General features: G+C 39.9%; 1 protein-coding gene across 8 annotated transcripts in view; it reads left to right on the plus strand.

Moving 5' to 3' along the window:
* The window catches only part of AUTS2 (activator of transcription and developmental regulator AUTS2), a 788,413-nt gene that overhangs the window by 350,012 nt on the left and 411,525 nt on the right, over nt 1-26,876 (plus strand). For all 8 annotated transcript variants that reach the window (XM_074923165.1, XM_074923167.1, XM_074923170.1 and 5 more), the window contains 2 exons: nt 4,026-4,127; nt 12,382-12,417. In XM_074923165.1, coding sequence (XP_074779266.1) covers nt 4,026-4,127; nt 12,382-12,417 — 138 coding nt within the window. The remainder of the gene's footprint in view (nt 1-4,025; nt 4,128-12,381; nt 12,418-26,876) is intronic.

Below are 26,876 nucleotides of genomic sequence, written 5' to 3' on the forward strand. Positions count from 1 at the left end.
GGCTGGGTGCAGGGCACTCTCTCACCCTTTTCTCCCCTCACTCGTAAGTGCTCTGGCATTTTTGCTCTTCTTAAAATACTCTCTGATGGAGGCACCACCAGCTGCACTGGTGGTCTGGGCTGTGGCTGTGCTGGGGGCTACTGCAGGGCTGGTGCTGGCCTCTCCTCACCAAGGCTCCTGCAGTCCCGCTGCCCACACCTGGGCAGGGACACCTAAAGCACACAGGATTCGTATGGCTCCTGTCTGCATGAAAGGCAAGAATAAAAACCCAGGTGAGTGCAGGTTTTGTCAGGGTTTAGTTTTTTTTTTTTTTTTTTAATACGCTTTGGCAGTGGAGCCACCTCACCATTGGAAACCATTGCTGCTATTGCAGTAACTCCCAGAGCAGTGAGGGAGATTATCAGGGTCCATAGCGTGCCATGTGCTCTGTGGTCCCCCACTGGGAAACTCTTCCTGCTTAAAAACCCCTCTAGATAGACCAGCTTTGGAGAGCAGGGAAGACCCATCGTTATTCTCACTTTTTGGGGAGGGAATCGGGTGTGGTGAAGAATCAGAAATAAAACCAGCTGCTGAGTTCCAGCCCAGTGCTTTAGCCTGCAGCCATCCTTCCAGATCTTTTTTTTTTTTTTTTTCCTTTTCCTGAATTAATTTTAATAGAAGGAGTGTGATTATCTAGTTACCCAGTTCTGCTTGACTTTCAGTATCCTCCAGTAGATTTAAAAGGCATTACAAAATAATAAGTTCTGTAGTGCAATAAAAGATTTCCAGAAATACAACGTGATGATGCTAAGAATGACCAAAACCTCCTAGAAAACCTTTGGAGACATGGGTGTGCACCAGGGTCCTGGCGCCATCCCATTCAGCCAGGACAAATGGACTCGAATCAGTGATTATCACTTTTTTTGCACATACCCCATCTCTTACACTTGGGGAGTCCTTGAGGCTGTGCAAGTTTGTTGTGAATCAGCAACAGTCTGTGTTTTAAGGGCTTTGTGCTTTCAGTCTAGAAAATGTCTGTATTTCCTCTTTGTGAGACCCTTTAGATGGTTCCCTACACGGATAAATTCACTCGCACCATCCAAGTAAAAGCGTGGAGTCAAACGCACTTTTTACAAACCCTTCTTCGTTCCTCTCTTAGTGCAGATTAGAAGAGTAACAGCTGCGTTAATGTGGGAAGAAGCTCAGTGAGACACTTGAGTAGACATCATGGGAGTTTCATGCTGGCTTTGCTTTTTGCGTGGGGTACCCTGACAGGAATGATACAGGAACAAGAGTTGTTGTCAATGTTGAACTCTAAATTTTCTCCAAGGACAATTGCATTTTCAAGGGGAAGCTGCTTTTAGGGTTCCCATGTGCCCCAGAGTAAGGCACCAAATGCATGCAGTGCAACTAAAGATCCAGGCTTTTATTTGCAGACCTTTTTTAGCAGCACTATGTTATTTCAACATCGTTTTAATTTTAAGTGATTGAATCTGTGCGAGTAGATTGAAATGAACCATTGCCTATCCACATTAAGTGTTCTCATGTGCATTTGTGTGTAACTTTAGGTTCTTAAAAGAAGACAATGGGCACATTTCCATGCTTTATTTTTTTTAATTTAACACAGATTGATGCGTTTTGGAATAAAATGTAAACCCTCAACAGTTTGGCACATGGAGAAACTCAACTTGGAAAACAAGAAAGAAAAATATGGAAAGCTTATAAATCTTAACTTGGACTTACTTCTGAGTTTGCTGTCTAGTCTATGCAGTTCGCTTTGTTCCTACAGAGTTTCAGGCTCAGATATCTTGGTCGTATTCTCTTATTCCTTGTAAATTGTGGCTAGAAAAATGACACCTGCTGGGTTTTTCTTCTCTGTAAATAGCTTTTACAATTCTCAGTGTAGAAGAAGTAAAAGAATGAGCCGTTATGATTAGTTAGCAAATAACTAATGTGTGGAAATTGTGTACAAAATAAAGTGAGGTTCTAAAAATAAAATTTGAGACTGGAAAAAATTCTTCAGGCCTTGGTTACAATAAGAGTTTTTCCATCATTGAGCGGATGTTGACAAAAGACTGAGTCAGGGAAACTTGATCCATTTTCCTTTGGGTGGTTAAATTTTAAACCTGAAACCATAAAATTACAGTACACAGTGGTCCTAGATAAGATCTGTGAGTTATATATATATGAAGTATAAGACTTCTTGAATTCGTTATCCTCCCCTCTGCCTCCAAAAAAGTGCTACCTAGATCTATTAGATCTGACTGATAAACCATTCTATTTGAAATAAAAATCTTTTTACTTCAGATTTTCTGGCTGAGCTGTGGAATATTTAGTTTATTTATTAAATTGTAAGTGTTTGACAAATAGCTGCAGTTCTCATGTTACATTTTCTTTGAGCTGAGAGTACACCTGTGCTATTTTTTGCAGTTGTGCTCGTGCATTGCAACTCAATTGTGTGTCTGAGCCTTTAGTTTTATGTACTTTCTTCTTTCTTTCCTTTGGTAGAGAGTACCCAAAGCTGCCTTTAACTAATGAGGGGAATAAGAGCTGAAGGTAAAGCTGCACACATACCAAATGTGCAGATGCAATTTGCCCTCATAGGGGTAGGGAGAAACTGATGGTAACCATCAGGGTGAGGGTGCTTTGTGCATTCCTTCAGTGAACCTGGAGAGAAAGGCAGTTTGTGTGAGCGAACAGTGTGTACGGGTGGGAATGTATATCTGGAAACAGAGCAGAGGTGTATGTCTTGCTTGAGGGTGCCTATAAAGGAGAATTTGTGTGGGTTTTTGTGTGTGCCTGGGCAGCATGTTTGTGGGAGAACTGGAAAAAATGAGAAGACATGGAAGAAAGGGTGAAAAAAGTTGCTGGAGAGAGTTTATGGAGAAGGAACTTCTGGTCTCCAGTCATGAAATGGAGATGAGTGTGATATACTATGTGTATAGTCTGAATAGAAATTACTATGAATGTATTGATAGCTAGAATAAGTTAGGAGGAGTTGTTTGGTATTGGTAAGTGTAGTAGGTGTCTCATAAAATAATTTATTAGGTACCTCACCAAGTATTTTCTCTGCATTTACCTCTGCTGCCAGTATTTACATATGCCATTTTAAATCCAAATTTCTGAAATTGAATTTTTGCCAGTATTATGGAGTAATGAGTCTTCACAGGAAGTTTGAACAAAGCATCAACAAGGCTAAACCAAAATTTTAATACATTCATGTAAAATATAGGGAGAGACGTGTTAAAACAATTATACATATTTAGCATTGCAGTAGATGTAATTCATATCTTCCTCTTGCTGTATGTAAGTGCTCGTGGACATGTGTGTAACGTATGTATAAAATAAATGTTCATTTCAGTATGCTGCTGTTGTGTTGACCTGCACAATCCGCAGTGTAAGAGAAAGCAGATGTGTTCTCAATTGTATTGAAAATATAGTTTGTAATTTTTTTGTGTTTTTTATTTATTAAAATGCCAGTAAAGTTCATTAAAGCTGGTTTGAAAGGCAAAAACAATCTGATACCTATTAAATAGATCACAGTGTTTTATGAACATTGAGGTCAGTCAGGAATTTTTTATAGTACCAGGCAATGTTATTACGGGCTAGTCCAGCAATAGGTCTCCCCAGAGCGATGGCTGCTTTTTCCCCTGGGGTGATTTCCACTGATCTTGGATCTTCCATGCTCTCACTCTGTAATGAGGGATGGATTGATTCTGTGTGTGCGCTTCGATGCGATGGTAACCTTAAAAATTGCATCAATGGCGTAAATAACTTGAAAAGTCTAAAGGTTCCCAAAATGAAGGTCTTAAACTGTCGTTTCCTTGGGACATGGATGTTGCTGTCACACACATGACCTTGATTTGCTCTCCACATCCGTGGTCTCGCCGAGATGCTGCCTTGGCACCAGGGCTGCTCCGTGCCCGTGGCAGTGCTGCAGCACCACTGCTTTGTGTAGGGTTGGGTCAAAGAAGAGCAGTGGACAAGGGGACTTACCTGAACCAGGCTAAACTCTTGCTCTCTTTGTTTTTTTCTTTTCTCTGCAGCTCAAGCCAGGTCAAAACAGTTGCCGAGACAGTGACAGTGAAAGTGCCAGTGGGGAATCAAAAGGTTTCCATCGAAGTAGCTCTCGGGAAAGACTCAGTGACGTAAGTAAGACTCCTGCAGCCAAATACTGCTCTGATTAACCCCTGGCGTAGTTTTCTGAGGGGTATAAGTCATAACAGGATTTAGTTGCTGGGATGGTTGCTAAAATCCCCTTCCCTTTGGGGGGCTGGGAGAGGAAGAGGTAATTCAGGTCTCCTGCCCCAATCCAATGAACTTGTTAAAGTTTGGTACAATGTCTGTCTGTCTGAAAACATTCATTTTGAAATAGTTTAAGGCCATTTAATGAAGTTAAAATGCTCTGCATAGTTGAGAAATGAGATGGCCTCTTCTTACCCTGAGTGGGGAAGGAAAAGAATGTATTTATTTGGTCTAAATACTGTCTTTATGAAAAGTATTAGAGTGTCTAGAGAGACTCAGCTAATTTATATATAATGAATTGATATAACATGGCCAGCAATAGCATAAGCTCTGCCTTTATTGCTCTACCTAAACTGCTGTGGAAGATCCTAAGATGGCAGCTCTGCGGAGAACCTTTTTCTCCATTGAAGAATGCTGGCCATTCACTGAATGACACTCATGAGTTATTCTGACATATGAATAACTACAGAAATCTTTCTGTTGCTGCAATTAGATTATTATTTATTATGTGTACCATCACAATCCTTGAGTGTTTTATTCATGGCTCTGGGTCCTCTGTGCTTCACGCTTTACAACACAGAATATAAAGAGAGCCCTGTCCCAAAAGAGTGTCTAAATTGGGGATTTTGTAGGTCAAATCCTTTGCTGGTAAAAGCATGGATAGCTACATCAGTCATACCAATTTGTATCAGCCAGCAATCTGGCCCTACTTTTAACTAACCCATGCTTTGGAAATGGGGATTTTATCGATAGCATGTCCATGTAGATTTGGATGACAGATACCAGATGGTGTCCTCTGTAGGCCAATCCAATAAAACTGAATTGAACAGACATTAAAAGAAATACCTTTGTAAAGGATATATTTCGTTGTGCAGATTTAAGCCTGAAGGCACACAGCTAGCAGTTCTTGCTGAATTGTGTCTATCACTGGAACAGCCTCCTGATTTTTATTTTCTTTTTCTGTGAAGGTGTGAAATCTGTAGCGCTCTTTTTCCTCATTCTTTTGTCACATTTTGGAGGTCCGTTCCTTCCCCAGAGCCAACCTTTATGGGTACATTCAGTTAGACACTTCAGAGCCTGCCCTTCGTGGCTGCCAGGTGAGGTCAGTCTCAGGGCTGTAAGACATCTTTGGGAGAGTGAAACCAGAGGAGATAGTAAGTAAATGCTCTGTACAGGTAGCAGGGGAAGGCAGCTGACCGTCAGCCTGTCACTGTTGCCATCCGAGCTTGCTCTGAGCCCCATGGCAGCTGAGAAGTCACTGCAATGAACTTCACGATTACACAGCACCTTCCAGCAAAAAATGTCACAGCTCCTTACAAACATGGCTTTAACTTAGCCTTCTCACTGCCTTGCAGTGTACTGAGTGGAGCTCTCAGACTTATTTGAGCTCCCCAGCAGCTTATAGCATTGTAGTGCCAGACCTGGCAGTGCGAGCAGAGTCCTGGTTCCCCTTCCACTGATCAAATACAGTTTTTCTCTGGTGTTTTTATAATACCGTCCCTTTGTCTTGGCACTAATGTGAATTAAAGGAAGTGGAGAGCAAATATGACTTCCCTAGTGCCCCTGAAAGAGAGAATAGGGATTCACAGGTTGCTCAGAAAGAAGGTTTCCTAAATATATGTGAAAATGTATATTTTAAAATGTTACACATAATTTATGTTTTGCTTAATAAGTAAAGTTCCTTCATGCTTTGATAATTCATTGCAATACAAGCATGTCTCTCTGGTCTAGCGTTGCCAGTTCAGTCGAGATTTGAAAAACATGCATGACAGAACTCTCATCTTGTCTGAGTGTGTGGTGGCCTTTCCCAGACTCTCAGTTAAGAAGAGTAAATACTGTTCTGCATTCCTCTCTCTCCCAAAGACAAACACCCTATGTTTTTAAATTACAACGTGGTACTGATACTTCCACTTCCAGCTGTGGGTGAGCCCGCCTTGAACTGCCCTCTTATGCACAAAGATACATCAAGAGCTTAATAAAGTTATTTTGAATAATATCTTTTGAAGGAGTGAGTTGTCTAATGATATCTACCAATTACTGTCCCCCAAAAAACTATAGTAAGTTTCTCTGAAGATCCTTTTCTGGTTTTGCAACTATTTTCTCAGTAAAAAATATGCAGACAGTTGTGTACTCAACAGAAGATAGACAAAAATGCAAAATACTGCAGACAGATTAACCCTGAGGTCAGAAAGCAAATTTTGGACATGAAATATAATGGATCTTCACTGATGTAGCCCAACAACATTGTAAGATGAAGCATGGCTACTGCATGGAAATATGTATAATGAATGAAGTGCATATACTCTAGGTGGATGATCAATTTTCAAATCCCTAGTTGTAAGTAAGCTGTTGAAACAGAAATGTTAGCTTCATGAGCTTTAATGTGGAGCCTAAGTGATAGCTTAGTGACAGATGCAGAATGAGCGAGATAGTATAATGAATATCCAGTTGCAAACTGACATGTCAGTGGCTTCATTCCCTCTCCTGTCAGGTATCTTTCAACTCTGCATATTGTAAATGTACCTACAGTCCTTGGATAACGCAGATTGATGCAAAGTGTGTTTACAAGGGATGACTCCTTTCCAGGCTAATGAGATCCAAGCAGGTAATTTGCAGCATTTGCAAGAGAGGTGGTCAAAAATGAAAAGAAGATAATTCAATGAAAAGACATGTTAAACAGGAGACTTTTCTCATAATGAGGCTTGAAATAGCATCAGACAGTAGGAAGAGGAATATCCTATGTTCCTGTCAGATGCAATGCAGTGAGACTGATTTCCATCAACTCCTTCCTTTGTCCTCATCTCACACATGTGTACACACATGCACACAGCCCTCTGCTAGAGAACATAATTAGCAGAGAACTTGACCTCTGCTAGATTAGGGATAATGATTGCTCGAATGCTCCATTGCAAGCGTTTGGCAGTGCCCTAATACATCTCCCTGTTTGAATTTCATAAACCCATTTCTCTGCCTTTCTCCCCTATATAGTGTTTTTTGGAATGACAACTTGTTTTTTCCTTTATGGGCAGAGGTAGCTCCAGGGGCCTAAAAGAGAAATTGGAGAGCTGCTCCTCCTTTATATATAGGGTGCTGTAGTCACTTTAATCTCATCAAAATCTTGCCAGTAGTAGAATTCATTTTGTTGAGATTTTGCTTGGAGACAAGATGGCAGCACTTTCTCTTCCCCTTAGCTTGGAGTTCAGTCAACTTGTTTTCCTTATCTTTCGTATGTATTTATTTTCAACTGAGTCTTCCCACTTCAGAATACATGGGGTACTTTTTAGCCATGTTTTACAAAGCAGCTAGGAGATTACTTGAGGAAAACATGAGAATGACAGCTAACGTAGATGGCAAACACACAGAATATTCAGAGGTTCAACCACCTCTTTGCTAATCAGAAACAAATTTAAAAAAAAACAGATTTCTTTGGTGCACATTCCTAAATTCCTCATCTATCACCAAACTGAAGCTCACACTCAGCTGTAAAGTCATTGCTAGTCCTGTTAGAAATCTGATGTCCGTGAAACAAACCTTGCTCAATATTTTGGTAATGACGATGCAGTGGCAGTGGGAGCCTGCGCTGATGGGTGAGGGATGCCAAGCTGCTTTGGGCACCCTCAGCCCAGCCTGCTGCTTCTGGTGTTGGTTGCAGGCTTTCAGCGAGGGGATGAATAGTAAAAGCCTCTCACACGTGGTCGTCATCTGGGAGGCAGCACAGGTTTTCCACTCTTGCTGCACAACAGACACGTGGACTGCCTGGCCTCTGCTTGCTTTTGATGAGCAAGGAAGGAATCACAAGCCAGGAGAAATAGTCAGACCTTTCTGTCTGGAATATTGTTCCAGTTCTTGAATAGGGAGTGGCACAGGAATCTTCCCATTTGTCCCCTACATTAAAGGTCTCATCTTGGTCTCTCATCAAAGCTGACACACTCCTTCATGAGTGCTGCCCCTTCCCCAGTGCTTTGTAGCTGTGTGCTCCTACTGTGTTGTGTACTTTGCTCTTGAGAATAGGTTACAGTGAGGTGTCAGTGACCTGCCCACCAGGCCTCTTGCTGTCTGCTTTGGGAAGAAAGGTGTCTACATCCCCAGCAGTGCAATCCTGTGGACAGCTCACGGCTTTGGCCTCAAATACGAGATTTTCAGTTCTGTCTCCCATTCCTCCCACCTCTGTAGCGAGCCCAAAGAAAGACAAATTGAGGAACAATCTTTGAGTTATGTGCTCTGAAATCCTTCGTACTTGTCCTTCTCCAGAATATCCCTGGTAATCTTGGCTGTATCTAAAGTGGAATAACACCAGCAAAGCTCTGTGTGTGTGTGTGCCAGAAGCTGATCAGCTGCAGTGGCTGCTTCTTTGTGTGTGTGTGTGTGTGTGTATGCGAGGGTGTGTATGTGTGTGTTTGTGTGTCTAAGGTTGGGTGCTTAAATGCTTTGTTGCATTATGTTAATTCCTCGGCAGTGCAATCAAATTCATGTCGTAATTAAAGCTGTCAGTTGGAAGGCAAGCCAATCGCCAAGAAAACACAGCATAACAAATGAAGTGAAATGATTCTGCGTGTAGCTATACAATGCTTCGCCAGGCATGAAATTAAATAAGTAATTTGATGTTGACATCAGAAATTGAAATGATACCCACTGTTCCTTCATTCAGTCAGACCTGCATAAACAATAGCCAGAACAAATATGTACAACACAGTGTTTCTCCCCACCCAGCTCCCCAAGTAATGCACAATATATATGCAAAATGGGTATAACTGTGCCTTCCAAGACCTCAAGGATGTAATTTTCTTTGGTACACAATAAACTAATGCTTACACAAGGGTTACTACATTTTTGCTCCTGGGCCAAAAGTTCTTCTCTTTAAGAAAGGAAGGAAAAAAAAAAAAAGAAAAAAAAAAAAGGCAGAAGGAAAATAACAAAACCAAAACCCTGGTAATTTTAAGCAAGTGACTTGTGTTTTGCTGATGGGCACCTGATGCAGGCTTCTGCTGGTGGTTGTGTGAATATCAAATAGTATATCTAATGTCGAATTTTGCAAAGGGTTTCGGAAAGTGAAACCATTACCTCTATTATAGGCACACTTTATATAAGAGATGTAGAACCATCCAGTGCAGGATCACGACTCAGCATGGGCTTGTAAAGATGCTGCATACACAGTATCACATTCATCAGTTGGTACCAAGGCTGGGCACTGGGTAGTAGGATCCTTTCGCTATTGGGAGTTATCAAAAAAGGTGAGAAGCTGTCTTCTTGCATAGCCCTTGCTTCAGCCTATATGCTCTGTCAAAACACAGTTCACAACACAGCTAACTTAGTCATTCATGCATGTGCAATACAGTCTTTCTTACTTCAATTAAAAATATGTACTATCCATATGCAGCATGCAATGTGTGAAGGGCTATATTTCCATCCAGCAAACTCAAATTCCCTGAAAATGCACAGTTGTTTCTTTTCAGTGAAAGTCATTTGACTGCTATGTTTCGACTGTCCTTCCATAGCCATTGCAGCATTGCTTTTGAAGGAATGGAAATACTCAGTGGGAAATATTTTGTTTGCTTATTCTTTTTTCTTCCTTTTTATTGTTTTGTTTTGATACTTGATCCTTCCAAAACTTGGAATAAAAAGCAGACAAAAATTACACACAGATGCAGAATGCAAACTTTGGAGCTTTCAGCCTGTAAAGTAAGTTTTAAAAATTGTGAGTGAAAGAGTGGGACTCGATTGGTGCCTGTACATAGCTTAAACAAAAGTGGTTACAATGATTGCACGTGTTGTACGTCACGCATAGATCTCTAGCTTAAATTAAAAGAATTTAAATGGCATGAAGCAGAAAGCAGAACGAGTAAAGTGAAAAGCGGTATATATGATGTGCTTTACCCGGAAAATAAATGCATTAGATACTAAACTGGAATGTGCTGAAATGTGCTCTCTCCTGGGTGTCGCTGAGCTGCGGGCTGCAGGCGCTCACAAAACCTTTGTATGTGGCCCATGAAAGGGCCTTTTGAGGTGGGATCGGCGGCCGGGCTGCGTGATGGCTGTGCAGTGGTGGTTACCAGGTCATTCCCAGCTGCGTGGTCACGGGGACGCAGCGGAAAGCCGAGCAGACAGGCTGGGCCCAGCGGCCTCGCAGCCCTGTGTGCCCAGATCTGCGCTGCCGCTGCCCTGCACCGCGGCCGGGCGCTGCTGCAGAGGCGCTCTCAGGGACATCGGCACCGGGACCACGTGGGCCTTGCTGGGGATGATGGTGGCAGAGGGAGCTTGAGGCCCCAGAGCAGCGAGAGTAGGCCCAGAAGGACTTAAGAAATTATGTATTTATTTATTTATTTCTGTGGAACTCCCCTTGCACACTAATAACCAAATCTGTAGACTGCAGATCTTGAGTCCTTTAGTAGCCACACCAGAGAGTGTTAAGGGACAGGAACCACACACCTTCCAGATTTCCATTGCACTTTTGTTTGTTCATAGAAGATGTCCCAGCAGAGTTTGTTGATTTTATGATATTGGTACCCTTAGGACTACCACGGTGATTTCCTCTTGCTAAATCTTTAGCTTCTAATGTCTTAAACCATCAGGCCTTCCCCTATATGTGTGTAACCTCGCTAAACCTCTCTTTTTAGTAGTGCTTTGGTGAACACACAGTAATATTCTGATTATTTGCGATGGATTTTGTTGTTAATTTTAAATATCTTGGCACAAGCTATTTCTGCTGTGCCGAGTTCAGTAAAAAGATCCCAATAAGCCCCTTGTGAGGATTTGTTTTCTTTTATGTCAGCAGTGCACTCCATGATCAGAAATCGAGAGAATTTGCTGTTAGGGTTCCCCGCAATAGTGTCTCAGAACAGGGATTACAGCCGTACAAATTCTGCATGTTTCCAGTGATTTGCCAAGGCTGGTTGGGGCCCCTGTGAGGTTCCTGGTTCCTGGAACCTCTCAGAGTTCCCACACTGAGCTGTGTCATTACTGGAAGGGAGGTTGTGCTAAGGAACAGAAACAGGAATTGAGCTTTAGGAGTTAAAGACTGGTCATCTGGACTACCCACTGCTCAGCAGAGCATTATCCTCTGCGTTTTGCTTCCTTGTCCATCGACTGGCCTGGCTTGAAATGTTTCGGGTGATAGGTCTGGAGCGTTGGGAGCTCTTCACCCTTTAATGTAACAGCCAGTGACCTGGATTAGGACTGAGATGTTTTAGGTCTCTCACCATGTCTCTAAGAGAACCTGCTGTGTAATCCCCATTGCTTAGATGAAAAACTAATGAAACAAAACCCTTTATCTCCTTAATTCCTGTGAATGTAGAGGTTGCGATCGTGTCCCACTTAAACTGAATTTCATGATGCATTTTTTTAAGCATTTAAACCTTTTGATTATTTTCCATGGTAGTAATATTAGTTTTAATTATTTTTATGGGTTTGAGTTTTGAGATCTATTTCACACTGTAGATATTTGTTTGTTTTTTCTTTTCTTTTAAATCCCTGGTTTGTCAAACAATGTGGACATCCAAATGGGAAATTGTAGTGACGGCATTCTCCAGGAAATGGTACATTGACTGAAGCGGCTTCTCTGTGCCCACGCGTTCTTTACATTTCAGACTACTAATTATGTTTACAAAATGTCTCATTTTAGAAAAGCACTATGTGTGTACTAACCAGGGCCTTTCGGGAATAAATTGGCAAACAGGTCATACACTGAAAAAGTCATCCAAACCCACCGGGCTTTTTGTTTTGAAGTCAGTCTACATTTTTTTCTTTTCCCCCTCCCGCCTGCCCCTTTGTGGCCACAAAGCTGAGTAGCTGGAGTCCAGGGCATTGAATGTCAGCATGTCAGGGAGGCTGGTTGATGAGTGTCTGTTTAGTCTCAGTGCAGGGCGAAATGCCATCATTAATTCATTACCCAGCTGCCTGTCAAATAAATTGGCAATTACGTCCACCGCAGAAGCTTGGAATTCAGTAAATAGCACGTTACCATCTCAGAGTCGTTGAGAGATGTAAAGGGAAAAATTAAGCAACACCGTGTTTGTTTCAGTAGCAGATGACAAGGGGCAGCACATTGGTGCTGTGATGTAGTGATGAAAAGCTTGGAAAGGGCTGGTAATGAGCTATGTGGATTGGAACGTGTTAAAAACCATCACTGACTTTCCACTTTGTCTTTGTGTTTTATTGCAGAGCTCAGCTCCTTCCAGCTTGGGAACAGGCTACTTTGTAAGTGTATCTCAACTTTAACACATGTGCCTCTGAACAGCATAGCATTACTCCTGAAACAAAAGCACCTTATTACATGGAAACAGGAATAAATAACCACTCTCAGTCTGCCCAATAGGTTAACTTACCTTTTTCTATTTCTTCCTCCACAAATGCATTGTAAGTAGTATTTAAGACATGGTGGTCAATGTTTTCCTGAACTAATCAGGTGTCATATTAATTACTACATGCATTCCAACAGTATTTAATTTACACAATTATAGCAAATAAAATGAACCATGGTCTTACCGGCTCTCTAATCTGAGACAGTAGGATCTTGATTTCCCCTTGTACTCATTGATTCATAGACTTCACAGAGCCCATTACAGCAGTCTTGTCTCATCTCCTGTGTACCATAGTCCAGAGAACATGACGCAGAGGTTTCCACCTGTTGATTAAAAGCCCCACGTCTCACAGATGATCTTGGAAAACGCAGCGATCATTGTATTTATGCTAGATTTACATTTTATGTCATGAGAAGAGGATCAGGCCCCAGCTGGTTTGATAATTGATCAGTCTTTTTTTGTTACTTATTTGCATGCCCCCTTATTGATTTAACAGTCTGTATTCATACCTTTCTATCTGTTTATTCCCACGTTCATCAATATACCTTTTACTTTCACAGATAAGTTTGGGAGTAAAAAATGTTTTCCAGTCGATCCAATGCACTGTTTGTTTTCCTCCAAGATTTGTATTTAAATTGTCATATCCTGTTTCACTCGTAATGTATGCTATATTCTCCAAGAATGTTTTTCCTGCCTTTATAATATCTTTAGGGGAAATAGAGCATTACGTATGTCCAAAAACAGGTGGGTAAAATGCAGTGAGACTTTTCCTATAGTATTGCTCTATATAGTTAAAAGTATAATCAAAGCCTGCTTCTATCTTTTCATCGAACTCTGGGGAAAAAAAAAACCTATATAGTATTTGATTACATGATGGAAAAACTTTGTTGATCTCTTGTCAGATTCCCAGAGGGTAATTTTCTTCCATTAGTACATTTAGTCTCTTTTCATAAAGTTCTGTGATCCTGTAAGAAAATTATGGGATTAAACTGCGTACGTGTGACCTCACATATAAAGTGTAAAATGGAAGCACAAAAATTGCTTGATACCTCGAGAAATGCTGTGTCCTGCTGGATTTACACTGGACTTCTGCACAAACTGAATGTTTGTATTTCTCCCAGTGGTAAGGTCGGAAAAGAGCATTATCAATTGAAAACGTTGGTAGTTTTTCTAATTACACCAAAGCCGGAATCAGTGTAAGGTAAGTTGTGAAACAGGAAAAAAATGGTTTTCTTTTTTCATCACTTCCCCTGTTTTGTGTCATATGTATGTTTTAAGATCAAGGGGATGAAGGGAAAAATAATATCAAATGGCTTAACGTTTATTTTGCGTTAAGACTAAAACTTGAATCTCTTTCCATAGTTCAGAGCATATTGCTTTCCTTTGTCTGGGCACTTAAAATTCAAATCATATGAACATATACAGACGTGCTCTGGAATGGGATAAATATAATATGGCATGGAAGGCTTTAACAGATATAAATAAGCCTTGTTCTCCTTATAGTGAGAGCTGAATATGCATGGTTTAAGAACAATGTTCAGCTTCATCTTTAGGAAGCAGAGGTAACAGAAGAAAAGCCATCTGCTGTTCCCTTGCACCATACTGTCTGTGGGTTGGTCCAGTAAAGTGAAAATCTGGAAGGTGTCAACATCCCCTATGCTCCAGCAAAAAGCTTGAAAGTTTCCAGTTCTCCTGAGTGAGAGATTTAGTAACAAGAAGAAGCTTGACATCTTCTAGTGCCAATGTATTGGCACTTTAAATCGTACTAATTTGGATGTGTGTAGGTTGGGGAGACATCCCTTATTAGGTTCCATTAATATGATATATTTAACTGCACTGTTTCTGATGTATAGTCATAGTAATAATATTTCTTTAACTTTCTTTTTCTTCACTAATAGCAGAATAGATAGAAAATGTCTTTCAGTTTCTGTCTTAAAGTAATTTTTACATTTGCACAGTCTTGGATGAAACATGGAGGGTTTTTTCCTCCCTTTTCACTTCAGAAAATTGTTTTTAGGATTATCTTGCTTATTGTTTTAAAAAAGTCCGTACTTTTATTAACTTACATGGGGCAAATAAAACCCAGATGTGTTTTGCGGTACCAGACAATGAGAAAAATGCTCCAGAATGATCAAATTAGCATGTGTTTCTGATAAATGTAATTAGTGTATTATCAAAGTGCAAAAGAATATGCACTTGAATTGACTGCTTTTTTCCAAAGCTTTAAACTAGAAAAGACTGTTAGTTTTTGTGTTTAGTGTTAACCCAGAACATTGAAACAAGGGTCGTTGGTCTCAGATAAAACAAAAGCAGTTTTTAGTTTAATAGTTAGTAATAAACTTTTGCCTGTGGAAATTACTGATCAATATATGTTGTACTTTGGACTACAAAATATTATGTACTGTAGCGCACCAAAGGAGACATAGGCAACCAGGTAAGTTAAAATGGACTAGTGGTAGATTCACTGTCCAAGGACGTCTACTACAGAAAGCAGAAACACAGATGGAAGCAGGTTTTAATCAGAAATTAATGAACACTGAGGTATGGATTAAGTGGCTTATATGTGCTGTTTAAATACAATTATTATTGGAATCTTTTTGCATTTAGGCCGTAGTGCCTAGCATGTATGTAATGGAGATAATACTTGTTGGACATGGAATCTTCTTTACCAACCATGCTTATGCTAGACCCTTGGGTGTGATGAGTGGAGGGTCATGTGTCTGCAGTACTTGTGGATGCTGTGCATAATAGGGCGAAGCAAAATTACTTTTGGATCTTTTTATTATTTAGAGAGCCTCCTGAGATCACCGTGTGTTTAAGGAAACGTTTATAAACCTGTGACTTCCCATTAATACAACATCATTATTCTATATCTGCATGGTAGTTCCATCCTTGTAATTCATTATGCACTTCCATTAGTAATGGTGAAGGCTGAAATCTTACCTAGCTTTATGCTATAACTAGGTAAATTCCTGAGTGGTAAAGGTGGAGGCTGAGTTCTTACATTCTTGTTGCTTCTTGAAGAGCAGTAGCTAACGGAAAAATGCACATGCTCTGGGGAGAGTGTTCATACTGCCTGCTCTGACAACCCTCCTTGGCTGTGAAGTTAGTGGAGAGGGTTGGGAATCTCCAGCAAGTGATTCAGCCTAACGGGATGATCAGAACTGCCCTTGATGACTTCTTAATTGTGTGCCTTCAGCAAAGCAGGACATGTGCAATAACCACTGAGTGAGTGTTAGTGATGTGAGTTGTTGAGGAGTTCCAAGTACCTCTACAATTTTTTTTTCAGCTAGGAACAGCTTATCTTCTGCTTCTTTCACAGGTACTAGTGTGTTCCATGGATTTTGTTGAAAAGCCATTTTCATTGTTGCTGGAATCAGTTTCACCTGTCTTGGCACTCCTTGTCAGAGTGGACTCTTTCCTATCCTTTTAAAATATTATTAAATCAATAGTCAGAAATGAAGAGACAGTGGTAAAAGTAATTCTAATTCTCCTATAAGTTGTTTGTACTGGCCTGACTTTACTGTTTTCTATGGGATCAGTCCACTCTATGATAGGTGCATGTGAAAAAAGATTTGGTGGGAAGTGCTGTTAATATTGATGCACCCTAAAAAAATCACAACTAAATACTTCCTGGAAGATCTCCCAGTTATCTTCCATATTTTTTTTCATTGCAGATTGTCATTGTCTCTCATCAAAGACAGATTATAAAGTAGATTACATCTCATCAAGAAGTCAGATCAAATAATTGGAAAGTAGTTAGAATTTTAGGAAAACCCCCCACATTTTTATCTTTGAAAGAAAAGTTATTTCAATTTGAATTATGTGGGGTTTTTAACGTCCAGCTGTCTATGATTTCAGGAGATTGAGTGAGATGTTTTAGAATATGATTGAAGCTAGAATAATATTAAAAGCTTTTTCTTTTATCTGAGTACAGAGAATGCTTTTTGCTAGTTTTTTGTGTATCCTACACCCAGCCAAATTCACGTTAAAGGCTACAGGTGGTTCATTGGTTTGCAACACAGAACAGAAATCAAAACTTAAATAACTGAGTATTTTATCTTTAAACAACAAACCCAGTTCCCAAGATCATCAGGTTCTTTGGCGTTTGTGCAGTTTCTCTTTTTATGGCAACTTGTTTCCATTTTTTGTATTGGTCTGCTTCTCAAGTCTTTGCAGCAATTTCTGAGGGGTTTCTGTTGCCTTTTTTTTTTTTTTTTTTTTTTTTTTTTAATACTTCTTTTTGGTTAGCAGGCTTTTTTTCCCCAGAAAGCAGAGAGTTTATGAATTTTTTGGAGCTGAATAGAATTTGGTAAAAAGCTGGTGATGGAAATAATCTTGGGAAGGGAGAAGGAAACTCTTGTGACACTTCTTTTCTAAACAATGCTCTTGCTCCACCTTAAAAAAAGGAAGAAAAATGAAAAATGTGATTTGCACATGGGCTGGTGACTCAGACAAACATAAATCGTGAGCCTATTCCCAAAGGCTCTAGCTAATCAGTTGTGCTATCCAATTTGGCCCTCAGTGGGTTCAGTTCAGCAGATGTTTGCGTAGTTACAGCATGCCACTGGGACACTGTGTTGTGCGATGTTGCATTACATTACTCAGAGCTCTAAAAACTCATCCCAAGGAGAATAAGTGGAGCACCAGTGGTATTAGTATAGAGATGATGGAAAACCAGTTTTTGGCCTAGATAAGGCCAGCTATTTCACTATGCAACAGGACTGATTTTCACCCGAGATGTTACCTTACAGAAGAGATGTGGAATTAGTTTTACCAGCACATTCTCTGGGCTCATATTCTCAGACAGAGCCCTTAAAACAAGTAGATTTTCCTTCATTGCCTGCTCTATATGCAATGGCAGTGATCCTATGTAGCCTGTGTTTTGTTCTTTGAGGGAGTCAGAGTTATGATGTTGTTGAATCTCTTCAGTTGGGAGTGTGTTAAGAGACTCCAGTAAGACCCAGTAGTTTCCACAGGAGAGAAGCAGATTAGATCAAAAGTATCATCTGAGAGAGGTTTAGTGAATTGAACCAGCTAGTATTGTAGAGGGGATATAAGACTTTACTCCACATCATGTACACAGTGATGTCAGTAAATAAGAGTTGTTGCTTTTGCAAGTAGGTTAAGTTGCTTAGTTATTTCTAGTGCTTAATTTTAGAAGCCAAACATTTAAATGTATTTTGCTTATGTGAAAGGGTGTATCCATATGAAATACTGTGAGGTCTGCAAAAGCACTACGGCAGTGGCAGTTTGGATGGCACCACACTTAATAAACTGTCATGTCCCCTGTGAATACAGTTGAAAAGACAATCCTTGTTATCCTGTGTTTGGCACTATAAATCATTGTTAACAAATCCTAATTTGCTTAGTAGGGTAATGAATGATCTCCAATTTTCTCACTGTAATTAGTTTTACCTACTATTATTGTGAAGGGTATACTGAAATCCATTTTAGCTCCACTTTAAAATCTCCGTGTGCCCATTCTTTGCAGAAGTGAAGCTGACAACAGAGGTTATGAATCTTCTGATAGTAAATTCAGATGGAAGAGAAGTGGACAAGATCCCCAGTAGAAATCTCTTGGTGGGTTGTAATTGCCTGTTAGTATTGGCAGACCTCAGTGGAGCGGATTTGGTGTGGAGCAGTGAGACCTGGAATCCATGGTGTTTCTTTATCTGAAATCTTTTAGGTGTTGTCTTTTGTTTTCCAGGAGCCATTGAAAATGCAGTTTATTGTAACAGCTGCTGTAAGGGAGGCATCATCATTGCCAACTAAATGCATTACGTGTAATAAAATCTACCCCAGGTCTATTAATTTTAGCATTTATAAACTGTAGTGCTGTTCCTAGGGAGAACTGAGACTCATTAAAGAGTTTGCTAACAATATGACCATCAAAGCAAGAACAGCAAAAGCAGGCATATGTGTATTTCTAGGATCCTGCTAATCATGACGAAAATAGCTGGAACAAAACAAGTGGTTTTGGAGAACAAAATGCTGTGTTTTTCTAGAGGTTAAGAAAAAAGTATATTTTTAACTCAATGTTTGAGGAATGTTTAGGCAAACAGAATAAATTACCTGGGCTGGAATTTGGTCAAGATAGGTCTCAGACCATTTTGAACAGAGATGATGAAGTTCTGTGTTATTTTTGCAGCCCTTCTGAATGGTGTTTCCCTCATACCTTGTAGAACTCTGCCCTAATGCATGCTGGTGTTTTTTGAATAAAATGCTTTGAATTTACAATACTAATCATTACAGTTCCTGTTTGAATTGGTCCAAATCTTAAACAAGGAAAGCAGGACACAGCAGCAGTTTCTTACCTGGCTAAGCAGAACTGAGATCAGATTTCAGAATTTCAGGTCTTTCATGTTTACCCCCTCATTGCTGAAATACAGATTTTCATCCTCTGTCTGAACAGTGTGATGATAAATTTCTTTAGGACAGACCCCAGATACATTTGGTGATTCAGGAGACAGTGTCCCCAAGGAGTTATCACTTATGATTGAGCAGTGCTGAGCTAGAGTGTGCTTCTTGGCTGGCTTGGGAGGCCACCCCCCTCCTTCTTGCCCAAGCCTGCTCCTGCTTTAGTTGTTAGAATTCAGCAGTTCTGTGCTGTGTAATATCTTTGTCTCAGTTTTTCCCTTTTCTGTGGTTCCTGTGGGTTTTTTTCTGTCATGATGTCACATTTATCACTCTTGTGTTTCTTCACCAAATGCTTTGAGTTTGTTAGTCCCTTTGCCTTCTGCTTCTATCTATGGTTCTCCGCTTACCTCGCTGGAGTCATCTTTTCCGTGGGGATAAAGAATGTGATGAATGGAGTGGCCTAAAGAAAGAAAGGAAAACAGGAAGAAAGTAAGGAAATAAGAAACTTTGTGTATTTGAAGGGGTGATATGAAAGTCTCCCTCATTTGCTGGAAGGGTCTCTATCTTTTGTTATCAGCAGAAGAGTGTTGCAAGTGGTTGGTAGATACCTTCATATACAGCTTAAAAACCTTGAGGCATGCTCAGTACACGTTTCTGATGTTATTTCAGGTGAACTTTCTTAACAAATTTTTTCCAGCAAAAATCAATTTATAAAAATCAAGACATGATCACTTATAAGCAAATCTTTAATTTTATAATTTCCTCTTCTGAAGATTATAAGATTTATGTAAGTAGCAGAAAGACTTAAGATTTGCTGTCAGTCTAAATTTGGACTCTAATGCACCATGTTACATGTAGCTCATGATTTTCTCATCAGCTCTTGCAGAGCAAAAGGATTATTTTTTTGTGTGTTCCCCCTTTTCTTTTTTCCCATAACATGTGACACAAATTGCAAACGTGAACCTGAATAATAAAGCATTGCTTCACTGATTGCTAAACTTGCATTATGGTGCTTTTAAACTCATTTCGGGTCATCGTACTGCAAATTAGTTTGATTGCAAGCAGTTAAGCTGTCATATATAAAGCCTTCATCTTTGAAGGGTCTCAGTTTCATATCATTAAAAGAGAATGCTCAATAGCCTTGAATGTATTTATTGTATGTTTACTATTTTGGAGGAAAGATAGTGCTGGGTCTCTAGAGAAGGTTTTGTATCATTTCAGGAAAAGTAGAGGGATATGCAATCCATGAGTGCTTCACTGATAGGCATGGTTTTGTATCGTATTTAAAGGTGGTTGACCATGCTCTGCATGAAACAAGAGCAAGTTTTCTCTTGTTACTGAAGTTTTGAACTTGGTGGAATTTTTTTGTAACCCAAGAGGAAAGAGCAACACTGGACCGCTTCTGATGCAATTTGTCTGCTGGTCTTAATTGTTTGTGGTGAGATTTTACTCAGAAAAGTATAAAATTATCATTTTCTCCTATGTGCATTTAAAATAAATGGAAAACCGTGCAAGATTTGTACAAATTCTCAAGTTACATAACGCAGAATAACAGAGTCTTGTGCAAAAAGAAGGGATTATGTCAAAAAGCATTATGGTAGAAAGGACTTAAAAGGATAAAATCTGGTAAGTGCCCTGAAAAAAAGTGTTTGTAGTGGTGATTGTTGGGTTGGTGCTGTGCTGGATACACCAGAACGCGAGTGCTGTGCTGAGAACGGCGTGAGCATTTGTCCTGCTGCCAGGCACAGGAGCCGTGTGCCATTTGGGTCTGTCTTGCAGAGATGAAATGCAGAGCTGCTGTGCAAACTTGGTGACCTTGGAAATCACCAGTACTGTCATTTGACTAACTGACAAGATTACTCTGGAGAAAGATAGTGTAAAAGCCTCAAAGGCATCAGGAGTATGCAATATGAATGGATTAATGAGGAGCAGAAGCCATGTGATGGTATTATTTTGATGTGACCTTCCATAGACTTTTCATTTTGCCATTTTCTGAAGAGATACTCTTTCCCCCGTCAGTTTCTCATCTTTCAGAAGAATACAGTTACTAATTTAAGCTACATCATTTTGTTTAATCTTTCAAACAATAGATCTTTTTCTTCCTGAGTAACTTACAAGTAAGGAAATACTGGTATAGATAAATAGGAAAAACACTCCCTCAATACTGCAGGCACTCAATTCCAAAACTTGCCCAAAGTATGACTTGTTCTATGTGAATGATTAGATTTATGGTGAATATTAGTATATTCTTCTTTTGAGTCACTTGAAGGGATAGTAGGATTGTACCTGAAGCAGAGAACACATCTCCTGATTGCAAGAATTAAGGCTGAATTTCACAGAAAAGAGTCCAATCCTCTTTCCCAGCCTTTTATGTCAGAACTCAAAATTGCTGTCTGATAAAATGTAGGACACCAGATTGAATTACTTCATTGAACCACTGCTGTCCCCTGTTAATGGTAATTGCACGGATATAGCGGTCTTTCTTGGCAACATCTCAGATATTTACCTCCCACTGTTTTTCAATTCAAACCTTTGATGAAAATATTCCCAGTACTTCTTTAAAGCAGACACCCAACTGTCTTTCTTGACAAAGGCAAGGTCTTTAAATCAGATCCTGACAATTTGTGACACAGCAGTCTATCTAAATCACCTTTTACCTATGTCTCTGTGTCATTTCCTGAAAAAAAAAGTGTCCATCAGAGGAAGGTTGCTGAAGGCTTGGTGCTCAGAGAGTCTGTGTGTGGCAGCGTGGCGCTGGAAGATTTGTGTGTTTGTTTCAGTGGAAGTAATTAGATGAAGGCTTGTAAAGTTGCAATGTGTGCTGTAATGGTTCATTATAAATATTTGGGGGTACTTTGTCCATAAGAAAAACATTATGAGGTTATTGCTGTTCTCAGACTGTTAGGAAGTGAAGGGTTTTTTGACGGCTTTTCCTTTAGCAATGGTTAAATCTGTTTAAAAAAAACCCAGGGCAAATGTTTTCTTCTTTGCTACACCGGAGGGTTAATGTGCATTCAGCTGAAGTAGCTTATTCACCTCCTGAAATCTCATCTCACTTGATGTCCTGAACTCTCCCTCCTACAGAGAGACGTGGATGCCACATCCACCATTCACTCTAGCAAATGCTATTGTTTCAAGCCATCTTGCATCATGACAAGGAGTCCTTTGACTCGTGCAATCAGATCAGTGCAGTTTTCATTACGGCGGAGCTTGCTCTCTAGCTTTGCTGCAAGATGGCAACCGTTCACTAGAGGGTTTTCCAGCAGATCTCTTTGCATTACTGAGTTTGCTTTTGGTACATATTCAAGGTTGGCATATAATATCAGCAGAGTTGGCCATATTGTGTAGCATCACTGTAAAAGAATTTGTAGGAAAAATCTGTGAAAATCACTTGCCTGTGAATGAAGACAGTGTCATTTAAATGAGTATTTATTTTGAGTGGTTTAGCTGTTCATTTTATTCGGTGACCTATAACAGTGCTGTTCAGCATAGAGACAGTGCCTACCTGTGCATTTGTATACATTGGTAAATAGATTTCTAGCTAATACTGTGATAGAACTTCTTAACAGCATTGACTAATTGCTCCCCCTTAGCAGATGAAAAGAGGTGGTTGTTAAATGGCAGAATAGACACCAGCTATAATAAAAGATCATGAGATAACTTCATTATCAAAGTGTTAATCTTTATCAAGGAGGATGTGTCTGTCAGAGATGGTGATGAAAGATGATCTTGGAGGGGAAAAAACGACTGTTCTACCCTGTGCAAGTGTGTGTGCCAGGCTGGTTCAGAGAGTGAAGTTCATCTGTGGAGTGTCATCAGTATAGCACATGTTGAGACTTGTGCCATTTGGAAATGAAAGAAACCTTTCAAACGAAGGGCTGGACTGTTGGGTATATCAGTGAATTCAAGAGGAATATGTTGCAGTTTCAAGGAATCATTACTGACGCCAGATGGAAGGGTTTTCACGGTGCACAGTTTAAAGAAAAGGTAGAAAGAAAAGAGAGGGATTTAAGATTTTCAAAACACTTAAAAAAATTCTCCTAGAAGAGATGCTCTTGCAGTTTTGAGTTCCCTCTGCTCTGATGAGAAATGGAGAAGGGAGGAGAACTGCTCCCTCTCCCTCCTCCTGCTCCCATGCTTACCTTTTGATTTCTCAGATGACTTCTGAAGATGGAAATAACTAAGTTCAGACAAACAGTTTAATGGCATTGCCGCACTTACGGTATCCAGATTCTGCTTTCTTTTCTTGGATGAAATATGACGCTAAAGGTAATAATTGAAGTGTTTGTACTACTGTGCCTTTGCACAGCAGTAGCCCCAGAAATTTTCCAACTGCAAAAAACCCCACCTGTTTTTGTAGACACCCAAGCACACGCACACGTAGATGTTGGAGAATTGGCAGCACAGATGCTGGGAAAAGGAATGTGTTTTGGGGCTGTCTGAAAGGCTCTGATGCTAGCTAGTCCATCTGCAGAGAGATCACTTACACCTGGTGATAAGCCATGCTCTTCTTCTCTCTTCCTGCCTCCTCCGCAATATTAACATCTGGCTTGCAGGATTGTTTCCACCTTGAAGTGGCAGCTGTGTCAGAGGCGATGTGCAGCAGAGAACGGAAGCACAAGCAAACCTGAACCCCATGCTGGTAAATCCGTGCAGGCACCTTCTGAAAGCATTATGTCTTCTGCTCTGTGCTTAGGGTTGCCAGCTTGGAAGAGGCAGCCGTGAAGCCTGGGATGCTGTTAAACACCACCGAGGACTTGTTTGCTCCCTCCCCATTCCCCCTTCCCCACTGAACACAAACTGTGAGAAGTCCAAGAACCGCTGCGGTGCCAACAAGAGCAAAATTACTTGCAGCTGGTGAATGCCACCTGCTCCTGCCGAACTTCAGCCAAAACAGTTTCCTCCCTGGAGTGCCCTGGAGTGGGGAATCGAAAAGCTGTTCAGAGCAGGGCGATATTTAGTGTGGATGGGGAAGAGACATTGCAATTCTCGTTTGAGAGCAGAGCATGTTATGCAGGAGGTCTCCAGTACTAATGGCTGTCTCTCCTTTCCCTTTCCCAGCTCCCTCAAATCACTCCTTCTGCATTCTTCCAGTATGTTGCTTATGAATATTAATTCAACCCTCTCTCCCTTTATATGCCATCCTTTTTCCTCATCCAAGCTAATGCAAATTTAATGTTGTTTAAAAAAAAAAAAATAGTCCTGCAAATGATAGCAAAAGCAGAGTGTCTTCCTTGAAGGCTCTCTGATGTATTAGTGCAATGACACCTGATGACACTGTATTTTCTTCTGTGGTAGAAGCACTTCTTGACCCTGAGAAAGGAAAAGAAACAGCCTTCCTTGTGATTCCCACTCTGTTTCTTAATAGCTTTCCTCATTCGTCCCTAGAATCTTTTGTTTGCCCAGTGTTTCCCAGTAGTTTTCAGGTTATTTTATGGTTTTGGTTTACTAAGTACATATTGCTTACTTAAATTACCTGCAGTATAGAAACAGAAAATCAAAGGACATCATCGTTATGAATTCATAGCAAGAGACCACTTAGCAGCCCTCTGATCACCATATTCTTTCTTATAGAGTACTTCATTGGTTCAGAGGACTTTATTCTGATTGAATCAGTGGAGGTTTTGTTGTGTTTAACAAGAAAACCGTCAGTGTCCAAATCTCTACATTCATTTATTTAAAAGAAGTATTTGAAGAGTGCTGTTGTTGAGTTGACCTGGAAACAGTTTTATCAAGTTTGTGCCTGGCTTTAGACATAGGGAGCTGAGTGAGATGTGTTATACAACAGGCATGTGCTTAGGTACTTTGCAGAATCAAAGCCTAAGTCTGTTAATTTTGTTGGTTATATGGTCAGTTGTTGCTTCTTGCTTTCACTCTGCAGCTCAGTTCCCAGTGTTTTCTTCTTCTTTCCTCTGCTTAGCTGTCATTGTCTGATTTTCATTAACCTACTATGAATTTGCTCTTCATTCATTTTTCGGCTCAATCATAAAGTCCTTTTACTTGCCTATCTGCAGTATAAATGCCTGGAGTGATAATAACTAAGTCCTCTTTATTATTTATTGAAAATATCATCTAGGATGTTTATCTGAAGGTAAGTTAGCTGCACCTTGTTTAGAAAGATAAAGCAAGCTTCAGACAGCATATGAGATAGCTGTGATACTCATGCTGTCATTCGCTCACCTGCGTATATGATTTCAGACATGAAATTAATCAAATTATTCTTTTGCTATTGGTAGCCTTGTTGCCTCAAACTTCTCCAGGTCCTCTCTAGGGACCTTCATGAATCAAGTCCTCCACCTGATGTTAATGATGAATATGTATGTGAACAATTGAAACAGGGGTTTTTGAGAAGTGGTAATCCCTAGAAATTCCACTGACACCCTGTTCTGTTTCTTCCGTCGTTCTCTTCCTCATTCCACACTGCCAGGAAATTTGTTGCTTCTGATATAGGATACCCCTTTGGAGGAACTAATCATTTCCTTTCTAGGCATACCCCAGAGGAATGTGAAATGCATGTTCCCTATAAAAGGATGATTGTGCTGCCTAAAAGTGCATAGAAAGGCAGCATGGTAAAAATAGGTCACAACTATTATCTAGAGGTCATTGCATCGAAACTCCCTTTTGCAGTTTTCCCTTGAAAAACAGCTTCCCTGACCCAGGAGGTCTGTTTCTCTCCTGTGTATCTGTGCTCCTGCTTTCCACAATGCTTAGGGCCTGAATAGGGATGTGTTTTTCCCTTCTTTCTTTTTTTTCAGTTTTTGTGTCAGCTGACTGTGTTCATACAGTTAGCAGTAAAGTATTTCATCTGTTGACTGCTGCATCTAGAATAGATTAAATTAGTGTTTATTTAACTTTTTACTGCTGACTTACAAAATTACTTTTAGTCTGGTTTGGATATATAACTTTTTCTATTAATTTATTGCCATGCTCTGCTCTGATTGCTTTTTTGCAGTGGTATCAAATTGTATGCTACTTTAATATTTTTTCCAAGATGCGCTCTTGATTAAGTCTATGTCAGATATTTATACCACCAAGAGGTATACTACTTAGAAATTCAGTTTCTTAATAAATACCTATTTTTAAAGCTCATACTTCTCCAAATTAAGGTGACTTGGTTTAACTTTAGTTAATCACACTTTGTTTCATGAAGATTTTGCATATATATTGGAAGAAAATATTTTTCTGCATCATGAATCACGCATATGGCGTAGTTGATACAGGATCAAAGGGGAGGTGATTTTGGGAAGATGTGCAAAGCATATTGGTTTAAATTTCTATATAGAGCCAGAATGATTTCTATTTTGGTACTACGGCAGGATCTCAGCAAGAGGCTGAGAGTTCCTTTCATTAGTTTCTATATATGTACATTAACAGTCCCTGTCTGAAAAACCTCATAACTTAAGTTAACTTTGAAGTTTGGGATGAAAAAATAAAAAAATACACTGGAGAGGAAAGGATATCACACAAAAATATGTGTAAATAACTATGTGGTCTTAAAAATCAGGAGCCGGTTCACAGTTGCTGTCCATAGTAGTTATTCAATGTGTTTACAGATGTGAAAGGCACAGGATTAAAAAGAAAAACTGTAGAAGTCTAGTACCAGAGTTTCAGGTTTTGTGTTGACCACTCTAGTTCCCTTGGCTCCACCAGGGCTGTGCCAGCTTATTCCAGCTAGTGACCTGGTCTCTCTTATTTAGCAAGTAATAATGTGGTCACCAGATGTATAGGGACTGACATACTTCACAAAACATATTTTTCTGTGTAACTGCATAGGAAAGTACTTATTTTTTGTTGTTGGCAGTGGTTTATTTTTTGCCTGTTTTGCTCTTGGAGTTTATACACAGCAAAACGAATATTTTCAGGTGCTCTTAAATTTGTTTCTTCCCTTAGCCTAGCCCATTACAGCTGACCTTTTTTTACACCCAAAACCAATCCAAATAATTTTAATGCTCCTTGAGACACCAATTTTTGAATTGGTCCCATTTGTCAGGTGCT

This window comes from Athene noctua, chromosome 19, assembly GCF_965140245.1.
Source record: "Athene noctua chromosome 19, bAthNoc1.hap1.1, whole genome shotgun sequence".
In the NCBI taxonomy this organism is placed as follows: Eukaryota; Metazoa; Chordata; class Aves; order Strigiformes; family Strigidae; genus Athene; species Athene noctua.